At 35.1% G+C, this 17,765-nt stretch overlaps 1 protein-coding gene across 1 annotated transcript in view; it reads left to right on the top strand.

The window, feature by feature from the left end:
• The window catches only part of LOC143226951 (protein HID1-like), a 34,992-nt gene extending 18,320 nt beyond the window's left edge, over positions 1 to 16,672 (top strand). The window contains exons 10-14 of the mRNA XM_076458506.1: positions 348 to 587; positions 10,505 to 10,710; positions 11,403 to 11,635; positions 13,301 to 13,459; positions 14,362 to 16,672. Coding sequence (XP_076314621.1) covers positions 348 to 587; positions 10,505 to 10,710; positions 11,403 to 11,635; positions 13,301 to 13,459; positions 14,362 to 14,425 — 902 coding nt within the window. The 3' untranslated portion in view covers positions 14,426 to 16,672. The remainder of the gene's footprint in view (positions 1 to 347; positions 588 to 10,504; positions 10,711 to 11,402; positions 11,636 to 13,300; positions 13,460 to 14,361) is intronic.
• Positions 16,673 to 17,765: the final 1,093 nt, after the last annotated feature.

Below are 17,765 nucleotides of genomic sequence, written 5' to 3'. Positions count from 1 at the left end.
TTATTGTGCTGTATAACATAGATAACTGGTTTGATTATTAAATATCTAGGTTTTATTGTGCTGTATAATATAGATAACTGGTTTGATTATTAAATATCTAGGTTTTATTGTGCTGTAAAACAGATAACTGGTTTGATTATTAAATATGTAGGTTTTATTGTGCTGTATAACGTAGAGAACTGATATGATTATTAAATGTCTAGGTTTTACACTGACTTACAACTAAGTTGTGCTTTTATACCCTTCTATCCATTTAAAATTATAGGCTATCATGTATGTCCTTCAGAATGACTTGTGTAACAGTATGAAACAAAAGTGGTTTACTTTTGTTTTTTCTTTAATTAAAGGGAATTCCAACTTGGTGTACACTATTATTCGAAAACGAAATGTGTTCCATGCTCTAGCTAATCTCCCCACAGACCATGCCACCATTCAAAAGTCTCTGACCAAACGAAGTAAATTAACGCCATCTATGAGCAGCACCAGCCTAACTGGTGTCACAAGCAACAGTCAGAGTATGGAAGGAGCTGTGTCAGCCACACCTGCAGAGAAAGGAACTCTGAATGCCACACTCGCTGCTACACCATGTAAGGAAATTGACATTTTCATGTAATGATGTTTCACAAAGTAACTAGTAAGTTGTGGATGTGTTGCTGACATTGCTGGTAAAGGCCATATTGTTATAATGTATTATGATAGAGTAAGTTAATGATGTTTCACAAAGTAACTAGTAAGTTGTGGATGTGTTGCTGACATTGCTGGTAAAGGCCATATTGTTATAATGTATTATGATAGAGTAAGTTAATGATGTTTCACAAAGTAACTAGTAAGTTGTGGATGTGTTGCTGACATTGCTGGTAAAGGCCATATTGTTATAATGTATTATGATAGAGTAAGTTAATGATGTTTCACAAAGTAACTAGTAAGTTGTGGATGTGTTGCTGACATTGCTGGTAAAGGCCATATTGTTATAATGTATTATGATAGAGTAAGTTATTTCTACAATTCAGTCAACAAACTCTGTTTTATATTTCTTTTCAAATCGATAACCATTGTAAAAAGATTTACATAATGAAGTTGTTGATAAAATTAACTGTGTTATTTGCCTGTCTGAGAGACAGTACTGAAAGATAACAAGTAAAGTCTTTTTTTATTTCTCTGATTAAAAACTCGAACATGTGTATTTTCTGACTGTTTATTCATTCCAGAAGGTATATCAAGAAAGATGTGTGTAATATAACAGAACTTGGGATTAACACAATATTTCTAAGTGGTAACACTCTCTGTTCAGTGACCTGTATGTTCTATGCAACAAATGTTTATTTTTGTTTTTGTAGAAGAGTATCCTGTTTGTAAATTATGGTACATAGTTATTTTATTTGAAAGTAGAATCTCAGGTACTTCACAAATATGTATGAATGAAAAAAAACCAAAAAAAACTTTGCTTGGTTCCATTATCACCTTGTCCCTCATAGTTTATGGCCAAGAGTTAATGTGCTGCATAATAAAACTTACAAGGTGACTATTAGTTTTAATAATAAAGTTAATTACAAAATGTTAGGTTAGATTTATCTGAAACTAACTTGGTTGTAACATGTTTGACAGAGTTTGAAATTACATGAAATGAAACAAAATAGGTTGAATTTTCAGTTTACACTTAAATACTTCAGAGACAAAAATAGTTGTGTTTCAACTTTCATCTCCATTACAGTTTTATTGTTATTTAGTATTTTTATCACAATGTTTTTATCCTAAATTATCAAATGTCAACATGTATAAACTGATTAAGAGCTGTTCAGGTTAGCTTGACTCAGTGTCAACATGTACAAACCAGTTAAGAATGTTCTGGTTAGCTTGACTCAGTGTCAACATGTATAAACTGGTTAAGAGCTGTTCAGGTTAGCTTGACTCAGTGTCAACATGTATAAACTGGTTAAAAGCTGTTCAGGTTAGCTTGACTCAGTGTCAACATGTATAAACCAGTTAAGAGCTGTTCAGGTTAGCTTGACTCAGTGTCAACATGTATAAACTGGTTAAGAGCTGTTCAGGTTAGCTTGACTCAGTGTCAACATGTAAAAACCAGTTAAGAGCTGTTCAGGTTAGCTTGACTCAGTGTCAACATGTATAAACCAGTTAAGAGCTGTTCAGGTTAGCTTGACTCAGTGTCAACATGTATAAACTGGTTAAGAGCTGTTCAGGTTAGCTTGACTCAGTGTCAACATGTATAAACTGGTTAAGAGCTGTTCAGGTTAGCTTGACTCAGTGTCAACATGTATAAACCAGTTAAGAGCTGTTCAGGTTAGCTTGACTCAGTGTCAACATGTATAAACTGGTTAAGAGCTGTTCAGGTTAGCTTGACTCAGTGTCAACATGTATAAACTGGTTAAGAGCTGTTCAGGTTAGCTTGACTCAGTGTCAACATGTATAAACTGGTTAAGAGCTGTTCAGGTTAGCTTGATTCAGTGTCAACATGTATAAACTGGTTAAGAGCTGTTCAGGTTAGCTTGACTCAGTGTCAACATGTATAAACTGGTTAAGAGCTGTTCAGGTTAGCTTGACTCAGTGTCAACATGTATAAACTGGTTAAGAGCTGTTCAGGTTAGCTTGACTCAGTGTCAACATGTATAAACTGGTTAAGAGCTGTTCAGGTTAGCTTGACTCAGTGTCAACATGTATAAACTGGTTAAGAGCTGTTCTGGTTAAGAGCTGTTCAGGTTAGCTTGACTCAGTGTCAACATGTATAAACTGGTTAAGAGCTGTTCAGGTTAGCTTGACTCAGTGTCAACATGTATAAACCAGTTAAGAATGTTCAGGTTAGCTTGACTCAGTGTCAACATGTATAAACTGGTTAAGAGCTGTTCAGGTTAGCTTGACTCAGTGTCAACATGTATAAACTGGTTAAGAGCTGTTCAGGTTAGCTTGACTCAGTGTCAACATGTACAAACCAGTTAAGAGCTGTTCAGGTTAGCTTGACTCAGTGTCAACATGTATAAACCAGTTAAGAGCTGTTCAGGTTAGCTTGACTCAGTGTCAACATGTATAAACTGGTTAAGAGCTGTTCAGGTTAGCTTGACTCAGTGTCAACATGTATAAACTGGTTAAGAGCTGTTCAGGTTAGCTTGACTCAGTGTCAACATGTATAAACTGGTTAAGAGCTGTTCAGGTTAGCTTGACTCAGTGTCAACATGTATAAACTGGTTAAGAGCTGTTCAGGTTAGCTTGATTCAGTGTCAACATGTATAAACTGGTTAAGAGCTGTTCAGGTTAGCTTGATTCAGTGTCAACATGTACAAACCAGTTAAGAGCTATTCAGGTTAGCTTGACTCAGTGTCAACATGTATAAACTGGTTAAGAGCTATTCAGGTTAGCTTGATTCAGTGTCAACATGTACAAACCAGTTAAGAGCTGTTCAGGTTAGCTTGACTCAGTGTCAACATGTATAAACTGGTTAAGAGCTGTTCAGGTTAGCTTGACTCAGTGTCAACATGTATAAACTGGTTAAGAGCTGTTCAGGTTAGCTTGACTCAGTGTCAACATGTATAAACTGGTTAAGAGCTGTTCAGGTTAGCTTGATTCAGTGTCAACATGTATAAACTGGTTAAGAGCTGTTCAGGTTAGCTTGACTCAGTGTCAACATGTATAAACTGGTTAAGAGCTGTTCAGGTTAGCTTGACTCAGTGTCAACATGTATAAACTGGTTAAGAGCTGTTCAGGTTAGCTTGATTCAGTGTCAACATGTATAAACTGGTTAAGAGCTGTTCAGGTTAGCTTGACTCAGTGTCAACATGTATAAACTGGTTAAGAGCTGTTCAGGTTAGCTTGACTCAGTGTCAACATGTATAAACTGGTTAAGAGCTGTTCAGGTTAGCTTGATTCAGTGTCAACATGTACAAACCAGTTAAGAGCTGTTCAGGTTAGCTTGACTCAGTGTCAACATGTACAAACTGGTTAAGACCTGTTCAGGTTAGCTTGACTCAGTGTCAACATATACAAACTGGTTAAGAGCTGTTCAGGTTAGCTTGATTCAGTGTCAACATGTACAAACCAGTTAAGAATGTTCAGGTTAGCTTGATTCAGTGTCAACATGTACAAACCAGTTAAGAATGTTCAGGTTAGCTTGACTCAGTGTCAACATGTAAAAACTGGTTAAGAGCTGTTCAGGTTAGCTTGACTCAGTGTCAACATGTATAAACTGGTTAAGAGCTGTTCAGGTTAGCTTGACTCAGTGTCAACATGTACAAACTGGTTAAGAGCTGTTCAGGTTAGCTTGATTCAGTGTCAACATGTACAAACCAGTTAAGAATTGTTCAGGTTAGCTTGACTCAGTGTCAACATGTACAAACCAGTTAAGAATGTTCAGGTTAGCTTGATTCAGTGTCAACATGTACAAACCAGTTAAGAATGTTCAGGTTAGCTTGATTCAGTGTCAACATGTACAAACCAGTTAAGAATGTTCAGGTTAGCTTGACTCAGTGTCAACATGTATAAACCAGTTAAGAATGTTCAGGTTAGCTTGACTCAGTGTCAACATGTATAAACTGGTTAAGAGCTGTTCAGGTTAGCTTGACTCAGTGTCAACATGTATAAACTGGTTAAGAGCTGTTCAGGTTAGCTTGATTCAGTGTCAACATGTACAAACCAGTTAAGAGCTGTTCAGGTTAGCTTGATTCAGTGTCAACATGTACAAACCAGTTAAGAGCTGTTCAGGTTAGCTTGACTCAGTGTCAACATGTATAAACCAGTTAAGAATGTTCAGGTTAGCTTGACTCAGTGTCAACATGTATAAACCAGTTAAGAATTTTCAGGTTAGCTTGATTCAGTGTCAACATGTACAAACCAGTTAAGAATGTTCAGGTTAGCTTGACTCAGTGTCAACATGTATAAACTGGTTAAGAGCTATTCAGGTTAGCTTGATTCAGTGTCAACATGTATAAACTGGTTAAGAGCTGTTCAGGTTAGCTTGATTCAGTGTCAACATGTACAAACCAGTTAAGAGCTATTCAGGTTAGCTTGACTCAGTGTCAACATGTATAAACTGGTTAAGAGCTGTTCAGGTTAGCTTGATTCAGTGTCAACATGTACAAACCAGTTAAGAGCTATTCAGGTTAGCTTGACTCAGTGTCAACATGTATAAACTGGTTAAGAGCTATTCAGGTTAGCTTGACTCAGTGTCAACATGTATAAACTGGTTAAGAGCTGTTCAGGTTAGCTTGACTCAGTGTCAACATGTATAAACTGGTTAAGAGCTGTTCAGGTTAGCTTGATTCAGTGTCAACATGTATAAACTGGTTAAGAGCTGTTCAGGTTAGCTTGATTCAGTGTCAACATGTACAAACCAGTTAAGAGCTGTTCAGGTTAGCTTGACTCAGTGTCAACATGTATAAACTGGTTAAGAGCTATTCAGGTTAGCTTGACTCAGTGTCAACATGTATAAACTGGTTAAGAGCTATTCAGGTTAGCTTGACTCAGTGTCAACATGTATAAACTGGTTAAGAGCTGTTCAGGTTAGCTTGATTCAGTGTCAACATGTATAAACTGGTTAAGAGCTGTTCAGGTTAGCTTGATTCAGTGTCAACATGTACAAACCAGTTAAGAGCTGTTCAGGTTAGCTTGATTCAGTGTCAACATGTACAAACCAGTTAAGAGCTGTTCAGGTTAGCTTGACTCAGTGTCAACATGTATAAACTGGTTAAGAGCTGTTCAGGTTAGCTTGACTCAGTGTCAACATGTATAAACTGGTTAAGAGCTGTTCAGGTTAGCTTGATTCAGTGTCAACATGTATAAACTGGTTAAGAGCTGTTCAGGTTAGCTTGATTCAGTGTCAACATGTACAAACCAGTTAAGAGCTGTTCAGGTTAGCTTGATTCAGTGTCAATATGTACAAACCAGTTAAGAGCTGTTCAGGTTAGCTTGACTCAGTGTCAACATGTATAAACCAGTTAAGAGCTGTTCAGGTTAGCTTGACTCAGTGTCAACATGTATAAACCAGTTAAGAGCTGTTCAGGTTAGCTTGACTCAGTGTCAACATGTATAAACTGGTTAAGAGCTGTTCAGGTTAGCTTGACTCAGTGTCAACATGTATAAACTGGTTAAGAGCTGTTCAGGTTAGCTTGACTCAGTGTCAACATGTATAAACTGGTTAAGAGCTGTTCAGGTTAGCTTGACTCAGTGTCAACATGTATAAACCAGTTAAGAGCTGTTCAGGTTAGCTTGACTCAGTGTCAACATGTATAAACTGGTTAAGAGCTGTTCAGGTTAGCTTGACTCAGTGTCAACATGTATAAACTGGTTAAGAGCTGTTCAGGTTAGCTTGATTCAGTGTCAACATGTATAAACTGGTTAAGAGCTGTTCAGGTTAGCTTGACTCAGTGTCAACATGTATAAACTGGTTAAGAGCTGTTCAGGTTAGCTTGACTCAGTGTCAACATGTATAAACTGGTTAAGAGCTGTTCAGGTTAGCTTGACTCAGTGTCAACATGTATAAACCAGTTAAGAGCTGTTCAGGTTAGCTTGACTCAGTGTCAACATGTATAAACTGGTTAAGAGCTGTTCAGGTTAGCTTGACTCAGTGTCAACATGTATAAACTGGTTAAGAGCTGTTCAGGTTAGCTTGATTCAGTGTCAACATGTATAAACTGGTTAAGAGCTGTTCAGGTTAGCTTGACTCAGTGTCAACATGTATAAACTGGTTAAGAGCTGTTCAGGTTAGCTTGACTCAGTGTCAACATGTATAAACTGGTTAAGAGCTGTTCAGGTTAGCTTGATTCAGTGTCAACATGTACAAACCAGTTAAGAGCTGTTCAGGTTAGCTTGACTCAGTGTCAACATGTACAAACTGGTTAAGAGCTGTTCAGGTTAGCTTGACTCAGTGTCAACATATACAAACTGGTTTAGAGCTGTTCAGGTTAGCTTGATTCAGTGTCAACATGTACAAACCAGTTAAGAATGTTCAGGTTAGCTTGATTCAGTGTCAACATGTACAAACCAGTTAAGAATGTTCAGGTTAGCTTGACTCAGTGTCAACATGTAAAAACTGGTTAAGAGCTGTTCAGGTTAGCTTGACTCAGTGTCAACATGTACAAACTGGTTAAGAGCTGTTCAGGTTAGCTTGACTCAGTGTCAACATATACAAACTGGTTTAGAGCTGTTCAGGTTAGCTTGATTCAGTGTCAACATGTACAAACCAGTTAAGAATTTTCAGGTTAGCTTGACTCAGTGTCAACATGTACAAACCAGTTAAGAATGTTCAGGTTAGCTTGATTCAGTGTCAACATGTACAAACCAGTTAAGAATGTTCAGGTTAGCTTGATTCAGTGTCAACATGTACAAACCAGTTAAGAATGTTCAGGTTAGCTTGACTCAGTGTCAACATGTATAAACCAGTTAAGAATGTTCAGGTTAGCTTGACTCAGTGTCAACATGTATAAACTGGTTAAGAGCTGTTCAGGTTAGCTTGACTCAGTGTCAACATGTATAAACTGGTTAAGAGCTGTTCAGGTTAGCTTGATTCAGTGTCAACATGTGCAAACCAGTTAAGAGCTGTTCAGGTTAGCTTGATTCAGTGTCAATATGTACAAACCAGTTAAGAGCTTTTCAGGTTAGCTTGACTCAGTGTCAACATGTATAAACCAGTTAAGAATGTTCAGGTTAGCTTGACTCAGTGTCAACATGTATAAACCAGTTAAGAATTTTCAGGTTAGCTTGATTCAGTGTCAACATGTACAAACCAGTTAAGAATGTTCAGGTTAGCTTGACTCAGTGTCAACATGTACAAACTGGTTAAGAGCTGTTCAGGTTAGCTTGACTCAGTGTCAACATGTACAAACTGGTTAAGACCTGTTCAGGTTAGCTTGACTCAGTGTCAACATGTACAAACTGGTTTAGAGCTGTTCCGGTTAGCTTGATTCAGTGTCAACATGTACAAACCAGTTAAGAATTTTCAGGTTAGCTTGACTCAGTGTCAACATGTATAAACCAGTTAAGAATGTTCAGGTTAGCTTGATTCAGTGTCAACATGTACAAACCAGTTAAGAATGTTCAGGTTAGCTTGACTCAGTGTCAACATGTATAAACTGGTTAAGAGCTGTTCAGGTTAGCTTGACTCAGTGTCAACATGTACAAACCAGTTAAGAATGTTCAGGTTAGCTTGACTCAGTGTCAACATGTACAAACCAGTTAAGAATGTTCAGGTTAGCTTGACTGAGTGTCAACATGTACAAACCAGTTAAGAATGTTCAGGTTAGCTTGACTCAGTGTCAACATGTAGAAACTGGTTAAGAGCTGTTCAGGTTAGCTTGATTCAGTGTCAACATGTACAAACCAGTTAAGAGCTGTTCAGGTTAGCTTGACTCAGTGTCAACATGTACAAACCAGTTAAGAGCTGTTCAGGTTAGCTTGACTCAGTGTCAACATGTACAAACCAGTTAAGAATGTTCAGGTTAGCTTGACTCAGTGTCAACATGTATAAACCAGTTAAGAATGTTCAGGTTAGCTTGACTCAGTGTCAACATGTACAAACTGGTTAAGAGCTGTTCAGGTTAGCTTGACTCAGTGTCAACATGTATAAACCAGTTAAGAGCTGTTCAGGTTAGCATGACTCAGTGTCAACATGTATAAACGGGTTAAGAGCTGTTCAGGTTAGCTTGACTCAGTGTCAACATGTACAAACTGGTTAAGAGCTGTTCTGGTTAGCTTGACTCAGTGTCAACATGTTTAAACTGGTTAAGAGCTGTTCTGGTTAGCTTGACTCAGTGTCAACATGTACAAACTGGTTTAGAGCTGTTCAAGTTAGCTTGATTCAGTGTCAACATGTACAAACCAGTTAAGAATGTTCAGGTTAGCTTGACTCAGTGTCAACATGTATAAACCAGTTAAGAATGTTCAGGTTAGCTTGATTCAGTGTCAACATGTACAAACCAGTTAAGAATGTTCAGGTTAGCTTGACTCAGTGTCAACATGTACAAACTGGTTAAGAGCTGTTCAGGTTAGCTTGACTCAGTGTCAACATGTACAAACCAGTTAAGAATGTTCAGGTTAGCTTGACTGAGTGTCAACATGTACAAACCAGTTAAGAATGTTCAGGTCAGCTTGACTCAGTGTCAACGTGTATAAACCAGTTAAGAATGTTCAGGTTAGCTTGACTCAGTGTCAACATGTACAAACCAGTTAAGAGCTGTTCAGGTTAGCCACTAGATAGAAGATGTTTAAGAAAGTCAAAGTTTCTTCATAATATAAACTATGAAGTCAATCAAAACCAAAAGTGAAATAAGAATTTCTGAACAACAGTTTTTTTTTACATAATATATTAGTTTACAACAACCTTTTGGTACAACTTACCATGTTATGAAAACAATGTTTAATTTACTGTTTACATGATCTGATGTGATTACAGTGATGATGAATAGAGTGTCTGTAAAACAGGTATTGTGGTTTACAGAGTGATGATGAATAGGCTGTCTGTAAAACAGGTATTGTGGTTTACAGAGTGATGATGAATAGGCTGTCTTTAAAACAGGTATTGTGGTTTACAGAGTGATGATGAATAGGCTGTCTGTAAAACAGGTATTGTGGTTTACAGAGTGATGATGAATAGGCTGTCTGTAAAAAAGGTATTGTGGTTTACAGAGTGATGATGAATAGGCTGTCTGTTAAACAGGTATTGTGGTTTACAGAGTGATGATGAATAGGCTGTCTGTAAAAAAGGTATTGTGGTTTACAGAGTGATGATGAATAGGCTGTCTGTAAAAAAGGTATTGTGGTTTACAGAGTGATGATGAATAGGCTGTCTGTAAAAAGGTATTGTGGTTTACAGAGTGATGATGAATAGGTCTGTCTGTAAAAAAGGTATTGTGGTTTACAGAGTGATGATTAGGCTGTCTGTAAAAAGGTATTGTGGTTTACAGAGTGATGATTAGGCTGTCTGTAAAAAAGTTATTGTGGTTTACAGAGTGATGATTAGGCTGTCTGTAAAAAAGGTATTGTGGTTTACAGAGTGATGATTAGGCTGTCTGTAAAAAAGGTATTGTGGTTTACAGAGTGATGATGAATAGGCTGTCTGTAAAAAAGGTATTGTGGTTTACAGAGTGATGATGAATAGGCTGTCTGTAAAAAGGTATTGTGGTTTACAGAGTGATGATGAATAGGCTGTCTGTGAAACAGGTATTGTGGTTTACAGAGTGATGATGAATAGGCTGTCTGTAAAATAGGTATTGTGGTTTACAGAGTGATGATGAATAGGCTGTCTGTAAAACAGGTGTTGTGGTTTACAGAGTGATGATGAATAGGCTGTCTGTAAAACATGTATTGTGGTTTACAGAGTGATGATGAATAGGCTGTCTGTAAAACATGTATTGTGGTTTACAGAGTGATGATGAATAGGCTGTCTGTAAAACATGTATTGTGGTTTACAGAGTGATGATGAATAGGCTGTCTGTAAAACAGTTATTGTGGTTTACAGAGTGATGATGAATAGGCTGTCAGTAAAAACAGGTATTGTGGTTTACAGGCATCGATAAGATGACAGAGAGGGAGCATGCTCATCCACCTCAGAATCAAGGTGACATATCAGCAACATCTGAACCCTCACCCAGTGGTGCCATTGGTTTAGACAGCTATGGCCCAGAGCCTGAAGGCCAAGAACAAGGCCCGACAGTTAATGATAAAACTGAAGGTGACCAGGTGCCTGCAGAGGACTGTCCCAGTGACAAACAGGTATGTGTGTATGTTCACATTCTGTTGTTATTTTTACTGTAACAGAAAGTAAACAATGATTTTATCGTGCATTGAATGTTAGCTACTCGTACCTTGAGTTTAAACTTTATCTTTGACTTCTCTGAATAAAGTTTATACTATGTTACGTTAGAAATAAATAAAATGATTAATTACTTAAATATAAACACTGCTAATAGTTATTTATGGTAGAGATAATTAAATAAAATTGAGTAAAATTGTGAAATAAAACAGCTTTTGTGGATGTTAAAGTAAAAAGTTGTCTGGAAAAGTCTGCAAATGTTTTGTTGAACTTTGACCCCTTTTCTAATTTCTGATGTATTCAGTTATATGGGATCTTAATTCTTCTAAAATATTGATTTAAATACCTGTTGAAACCTGTGAAGTATGTAAGATATTAGTGACAAACACAAATAAAATGTTTTATTAATTCAAAGTATTACAATTAGCTTTCCTACAATAGAAGAAAAAATAATTTTTTGAAAATATTTTTTAAATTTTGTTGTCAAATTTGCTCAAATTTAGTAGAAGGTATTAACTTAAGAATTACCATAAAGTGATTAGTATTAATACAAAGTCTTAATAATTACAATGCTGTCTGCTTCATTACAGTACTTTAATTTTTTATTAGAAATGATTTTAATGTGATGTTAGAAGCAACGTTCTCTCTCTAGTCTTCCCCTCCTGTAAGTCCCAGTCACTCTACGGCATCATCTGGATCAGACCTTGGGTCATCGCAAACAGAGATCCGTAGGCAGCCTAGCTCAGTATCTTCAAATGCTAGTAATGCACAGTGGGTTCCCAGTCCTGATTGGGTGTTGTCATGGAAACAGAAGCTTCCTCTCCAGACCATCATGAGGCTACTTCAGGTTTTGGTCCCCCAAGTGGAGAAAATTTGTTTAGATAAGTAAGATAATATTTATCTTTTTTTGGTGGAGAGATGTAACAGATATGAAAATACTCAAACAGTCGACATTTTTAATACACTGTTAAAACTTTATTCTAAGACCTGTCAACGGTCGTAAAGTAGACACATTACATATTTCAACATCCAATCACATCATCCTCGTCAATGTGCAAGCTATATACATGCAAATAACCTTTAATTATAAGTATCTCAATTATATTTACATAACTACTTTCAGTTGTAACCTTTCAGTAGAGTACCATATATTTTAATCTCAGGATGTGTAACAGGCTAAGTATACCTGTTGAGTTTATTATGAGATGATAGTCCTAGAGGTTGTACCAAAAGGTTTTGTCTTTTCCATGGGAAAGTTGGCTATCTTGCAAGAGTTAGAAGAAAACTCCTTGACTGATGTTGGTCTTTTTTAATATGCCCCTCAAGTGGCACAACAGTATGCTTGTGGATTTAGTGCTAGACACTGGATTTCACTACCTGTGATGGGCAGAACACAGATAGTCCATTGTGGAGCTTTATGCTAAATTTATGCAACAACCTTTTCATATAGTATAAAGTTTTAAACTGTTTAAATAGCTACTAATGATATGAAATCATCCATCTGAAGCTTCTTCTAGTTTTAAACTGTTTGAATAGCTACTAATGATATGAAATCATCCATCTGAAGCTTCTTCTAGTTTTAAACTGTTTGAATAGCTACTAATGATATGAAATCATCCATCTGAAGCTTCTTCTAGTTTTAAACTGTTTGAATAGCTACTAATGATATGAAATCATCCATCTGAAGCTTCTTCTAGTTTTAAACTGTTTGAATAGCTACTAATGATATGAAATCATCCATCTGAAGCTTCTTCTAGTTTTAAACTGTTTGAATAGCTACTAATGATATGAAATCATCCATCTGAAGCTTCTTCTGGTTTTAAACTGTTTGAATAGCTACTAATGATATGAAATCATCCATCTGAAGTTTCTTCTGATTTTAAACTGTTTGAATAGCTACTAATGATATGAAATAATCCACCTGAAGCTTCTTCTGGTTTTAAACTGTTTGAATAGCTACTAATGATGTGAAATCATCCACCTGAAGCTTCTTCTGGTTTTAAACTGTTTGAATAGCTACTAATGATGTGAAATCATCCACCTGAAGCTTCTTCTGGTTTTAAACTGTTTGAATAGCTACTAATGATATGAAATCATCCATCTGAAGCTTCTTCTGGTTTTAAACTGTGTGAATAGCTACTAATGATATGAAATCATCCATCTGAAGCTTCTTCTAGTTTTAAACTGTTTGAATAGCTACTAATGATATGAAATCATCCATCTGAAGCTTTTTCTAGTTTTAAACTGTTTGAATAGCTACTAATGATATGAAATCATCCATCTGAAGCTTCTTCTGGTTTTAAACTGTGTGAATAGCTACTAATGATATGAAATCATCCACCTGAAGCTTCTTCTTAACCAAAGTGAAAAATCTATAGTTTTAATATCATTCTTAAACTGTATTTTCAAGTTCTTAGATTTTATTTATTATGTTGTGTATAAGGAATACAAACTGTAAATCACAGCTCAGTCAGTTTGTTTTGTTATCATATTGATATGTAGACTTGTAGATTACATAACTCAGAAGTTTGTGGTTCAATTTTGTAACAGGGGGTTGACAGATGAGAGTGAGATTTTGAAGTTTCTTCAGCACGGAACATTGGTGGGGCTACTTCCGGTGCCTCATCCAATTCTGATTCGAAAGTACCAAGCTAACAGTGGCACAACTATGTGGTTTCGTACGTACATGTGGGGTGTTATCTATCTAAGGTATGTAATGTTGAACATTTATGGTTTCGTGTTGACTTGCATGTGAAATGTGCAAATTTTATGGAAAATTTAATATACATAAATATTGATTTTACAGTATATAGAAGTAATCTGTTACCTCAGTTCAAACAATTAAACCAATCACTATTACACGTAATAATGTTCTTTAACTGAACAACAGTCACTGTCACATGTGATTGTGTTCTTTTAACTGATCAACAGTCACAACAGGCATAATGTAAATGTTTCTTAATCTAGCAGCCCTTCTGGGCTAGTAATATTGTAGTAGTAATCTAGCAGCCCTTCTGGGCTAGTAATATTGTAGTAGTAATCTAGCAGCCCTTCTGGGCTAGTAATATTGTAGTAGTAAACTAGCAGCCCTTCTGGGCTAGTAATATTGTAGTAGTAATCTAGCAGCCCTTCTGGGCTAGTAATATTGTAGTAGTAATCTAGCAGCCCTTCTGGGCTAGTAATATTGTAGTAGTAATCTAGCAGCCCTTCTGGGCTAGTAATATTGTAGTAGTAAACTAGCAGCCCTTCTGGGCTAGTAATATTGTTGTAGTAATCTTGCAGCCCTTCTGGGCTAGTAATATTTTAGTAGTATACTAGCAGCCCTTCTGGGCTAGTAATATTGTAGTAGTATACTAGCAGCCCTTCTGGGCTAGTAATATTGTAGTAGTAATCTAGCAGCCCTTCTGGGCTAGTAATATTGTAGTAGTAATCTAGCAGCCCTTCTGGGCTAGTAATATTGTAGTAGTAATCTAGCAGCCCTTCTGGGCTAGTAATATTGTAGTAGTAAAGATCTATAGTTTTAAACATTAAGTTTACAAACTTGCTAATTTATTCAACAATATTGTTGTTTTTTATTGGTTTGTTAACAATTAATTTGATGTATCTTCCAGGAATGTAGATCCTCCAATATGGTACGACACTGATGTGAAACTTTTTGAAATACAGCGCATCTAGTCTCTGAGGTGTATGATGGTTCCAGAAATGCTGTTGCTGTTATTGTTTTGAGTTGTATTTTATTTGCAGAAACATATATATATGAACTAGTTGACGTTTTGGTTCAGTATTTGTGTTATATCAAACTATATCAGAAAACATGCTGTTTATCACAAGTACGTGATTCTATACTGTAGGTTATGTAAAATTGATAATTCTATATACGCCTCTCATCCTTGTTACCTGTAATCTATATAAAATAATCAATGTTACACATTCCTCTCTTTTCATTCAGAAGAAAACTGATTTCTTCTAAAACAGTTATAGGAAATTCTTATGAGAATAATTTTTAGGCTTTGAAAGTCTAAATATTATTACATTCAAATTTCTACAGGTTCGAGTGGTTCAGCAGTAATTAAGAAGGCTTATAACACCAACAATTGGGTTTCAATACCCATAGTAGGTACAATACAATATTGCTTTGTGCTAAACTACAAACATCCAGTTTTCTACAACAGAATGTTTCAAACTGGAGCTTAATGTAAGCAGTAATAAACCTGACTATCCAGTCTGGAGCTGTTCTTAAGACTTTGTCCCAGAAGGTTTCATAATTTTAATACTGCTGTAAATGCTAAAGTTTCATTACAGTAATGTTTTCTTTAATGTAACCGTAAAAACGACCTTGGGTGTTATCATAATGACACACTTTTGAAAAATAGTTTTCTGGTGATGAATAATAATGTTTTGGAAGAGAACACCTCAAACAGTGGAAGTAAAATTTTAAGGCAACACACACTAAAGAAAAGTTTTTAATTTTCTAGTGTCTCATAATGTTCATTTTGTGATGGGAATTTGTAAAGGCCAGTTTAAGTGGATGTTTTACGCCTTTGTACACTAATATCGAAGTGGTTTATTTCAGACACTGTACGTAAAGAATTCTTTAAAACATTTGCATTCTCTCTTTTTATTATTCTTGGGTGTTTTTCACCACCATGAATATAATGTTTGACATTTTTAATTTTGTGTTTCTTTTTAAACTAATAAATTCTTGATGTTATAAAGTCCTCAAAAATAACTTTTTAGGTTGTATAATTTTTTAGTTATTTCATGTAGCACCTGAGTCGATTACTGTTAGAAACAAAATGTCCAGAGTATGTTTTGATATGTTTAGAAATGTAACAAGACATACTTTACTACTAGAATTAAGACACAATAAATGATAGTTTTCTGAGAATCGGGTTCATTACAATTTGTGTGAAAATGAAATCAGAGAAAGCTGTATGAAAACATTCTTAATTACAGTAAGCTTAAACAAAGATATCTTACGTTCATCGTGGAAATTCACACTTTAAAGGATTTCTGCTAATTATAATCGGGTTTCTAAAACATTGTAATTAAAGAATATTTCTCACAATAAAATGTTAAAATATTGTTACTTAAGTTTCTGTTAATCTCCAGTGAACCAATATAAACTGTAATTAAATTTTCAGTGTAAGTGACCACATCTCAGTTTTAATAGACAGTGTAGAGTTTGTATGGCAGAAAGTTAACGTGAAACCTTTAGAACAAGTAGCGTATCTCAGTAAAGGGTATAAAGTCATTGTGAAACTTTTATTTGGGATTAAAAAGTGGAAAAGTAATAGACAGTAAGTAGTATCTTACATGTCCTGTTGTTGTTATTAATGTGTTTTGGAAATCAAGTTAGATCACAGGAAGTTGTTGTGTAATTAATTCTTATGACTTTAGGATTTTAAATGAAGTGTGAAACAGTTACTAGATTTTATCCTCATAATAATTCTAATTATTTATTATTAATTAATTAATTAAAAACAATAATTTGTGATAATTAAAAGTTGCTTCAGAAATAGTGAGTAGCATATTATTAACATTTTCTGACAGGTGTAAAAGAATGAAAACAAATTTTTATTTCCACAACAATCCCCAGTTTTATACTGACTGTCCTTTATAAACTGTTACTAAAGCTAGATTTTTTAATGAAGCTCACGATTAGTAGTTCATTGGTAAAGTCAGTTAAGCATACTTCAGTGGTAATGTTTTCAAATTTGTGTACTTATGTTATGTGTATAATATATAAAACACACATATATCTATATATTACTATCATTAACCAATATGTATTCAATAAATGCACTATGTTTAAATTTACATTGTAAATTGTTGTATGCAATGCCTGGCTTAGTATGTAACCAACTCCAAATGTTAGACATAAATATCTAAAAATCAATAAATGTTTGTTTATGATATGTATTTAGAACTTTATTATTTCCATAGAAATTATCTGTAACCTAACATTAAAATGCTGTGAATAATCAATTTCTATACTCATGATCTTACTGTAAAGGCATTAAGTTCAAACAACCTTGTTTAATGTAGGGGGAAGTTTCAGAAATCAGGAAAGTAGCCTGTCTTCTCAAATCGTCAAGGAACAAAATGAGTTAACATCAGTAACAAACAATCTTTGTTTAGTTTCACTGCAACTCAGTAAATTTAATTTTTAATATTATTGTTTGGTAATGTTTATTACAGATTAGTAAGTATTTCAGTATCGACATTAAAGATAAGTATATTTGACCACCACAACTGATATCTTATGAGTTGCACTGTTATTTTGATATTTCCTCACACTACGATATGCCTTATGTTGAAATGTATTTTGTTTTCATCATTCTTGTATGTTATGTATCCATGTGTTTTCTCTAGTTTAGACACTTTCCTGTTTCTTAAACCAGTTATAATAGGGTCTGTGATGACAGAGTTTGATTTGGTTTACACTTTTCTACTTTTATCAGATATATTTAGTTTTTGTTTTGATTACTTATGTTCCTTTTGTGTTTCCTTAAATATTGTTACATTGGCATTTAATTAGTTCTCTAGTAACAAGTGATAACATCTCAAGCTTTCTTGTTGCCAGTCAGAACCTACAGATTAACACGTTTGGACTGTAGACTTAATTATCACTGGATTGTGATAATTATTTTTTATCTACTCGGCACTTCGAGATTGAGGGCAGGCTACAAAAATGATGATAAAATCCTGCTGTGTAGTCAGATGTAGAAGAAACATTGTCAGTGGGTGATGTTGACAAGGTGCCTTTCGTCTCGTATCTCCATTCAAATAAGCGATGGGCAACTTTACATTGCGTTCTTGTGTAGTTTTGCACAAAAGTAAAACAAAACAAAACAGGCTTACACACTTGTAGTAGACATTTAATGTGTGTTTTATATTGCTTTGATTTAATGTTGGAAAATATATAACAGTTTGTCAAAGAAAAAAATGTATTGTTATTGAATGTATTACTAAATATTTCTGAAGTCAAGTGAATCAAATAATCTTAAAACTG

This window comes from Tachypleus tridentatus, chromosome 9 (genome assembly GCF_004210375.1).
Source record: "Tachypleus tridentatus isolate NWPU-2018 chromosome 9, ASM421037v1, whole genome shotgun sequence".
In the NCBI taxonomy this organism is placed as follows: Eukaryota; Metazoa; Arthropoda; class Merostomata; order Xiphosura; family Limulidae; genus Tachypleus; species Tachypleus tridentatus.
The sequence above is the reverse complement of the archived record's forward strand: the minus strand, read 5'-3'. Positions and strand labels throughout refer to the sequence as shown.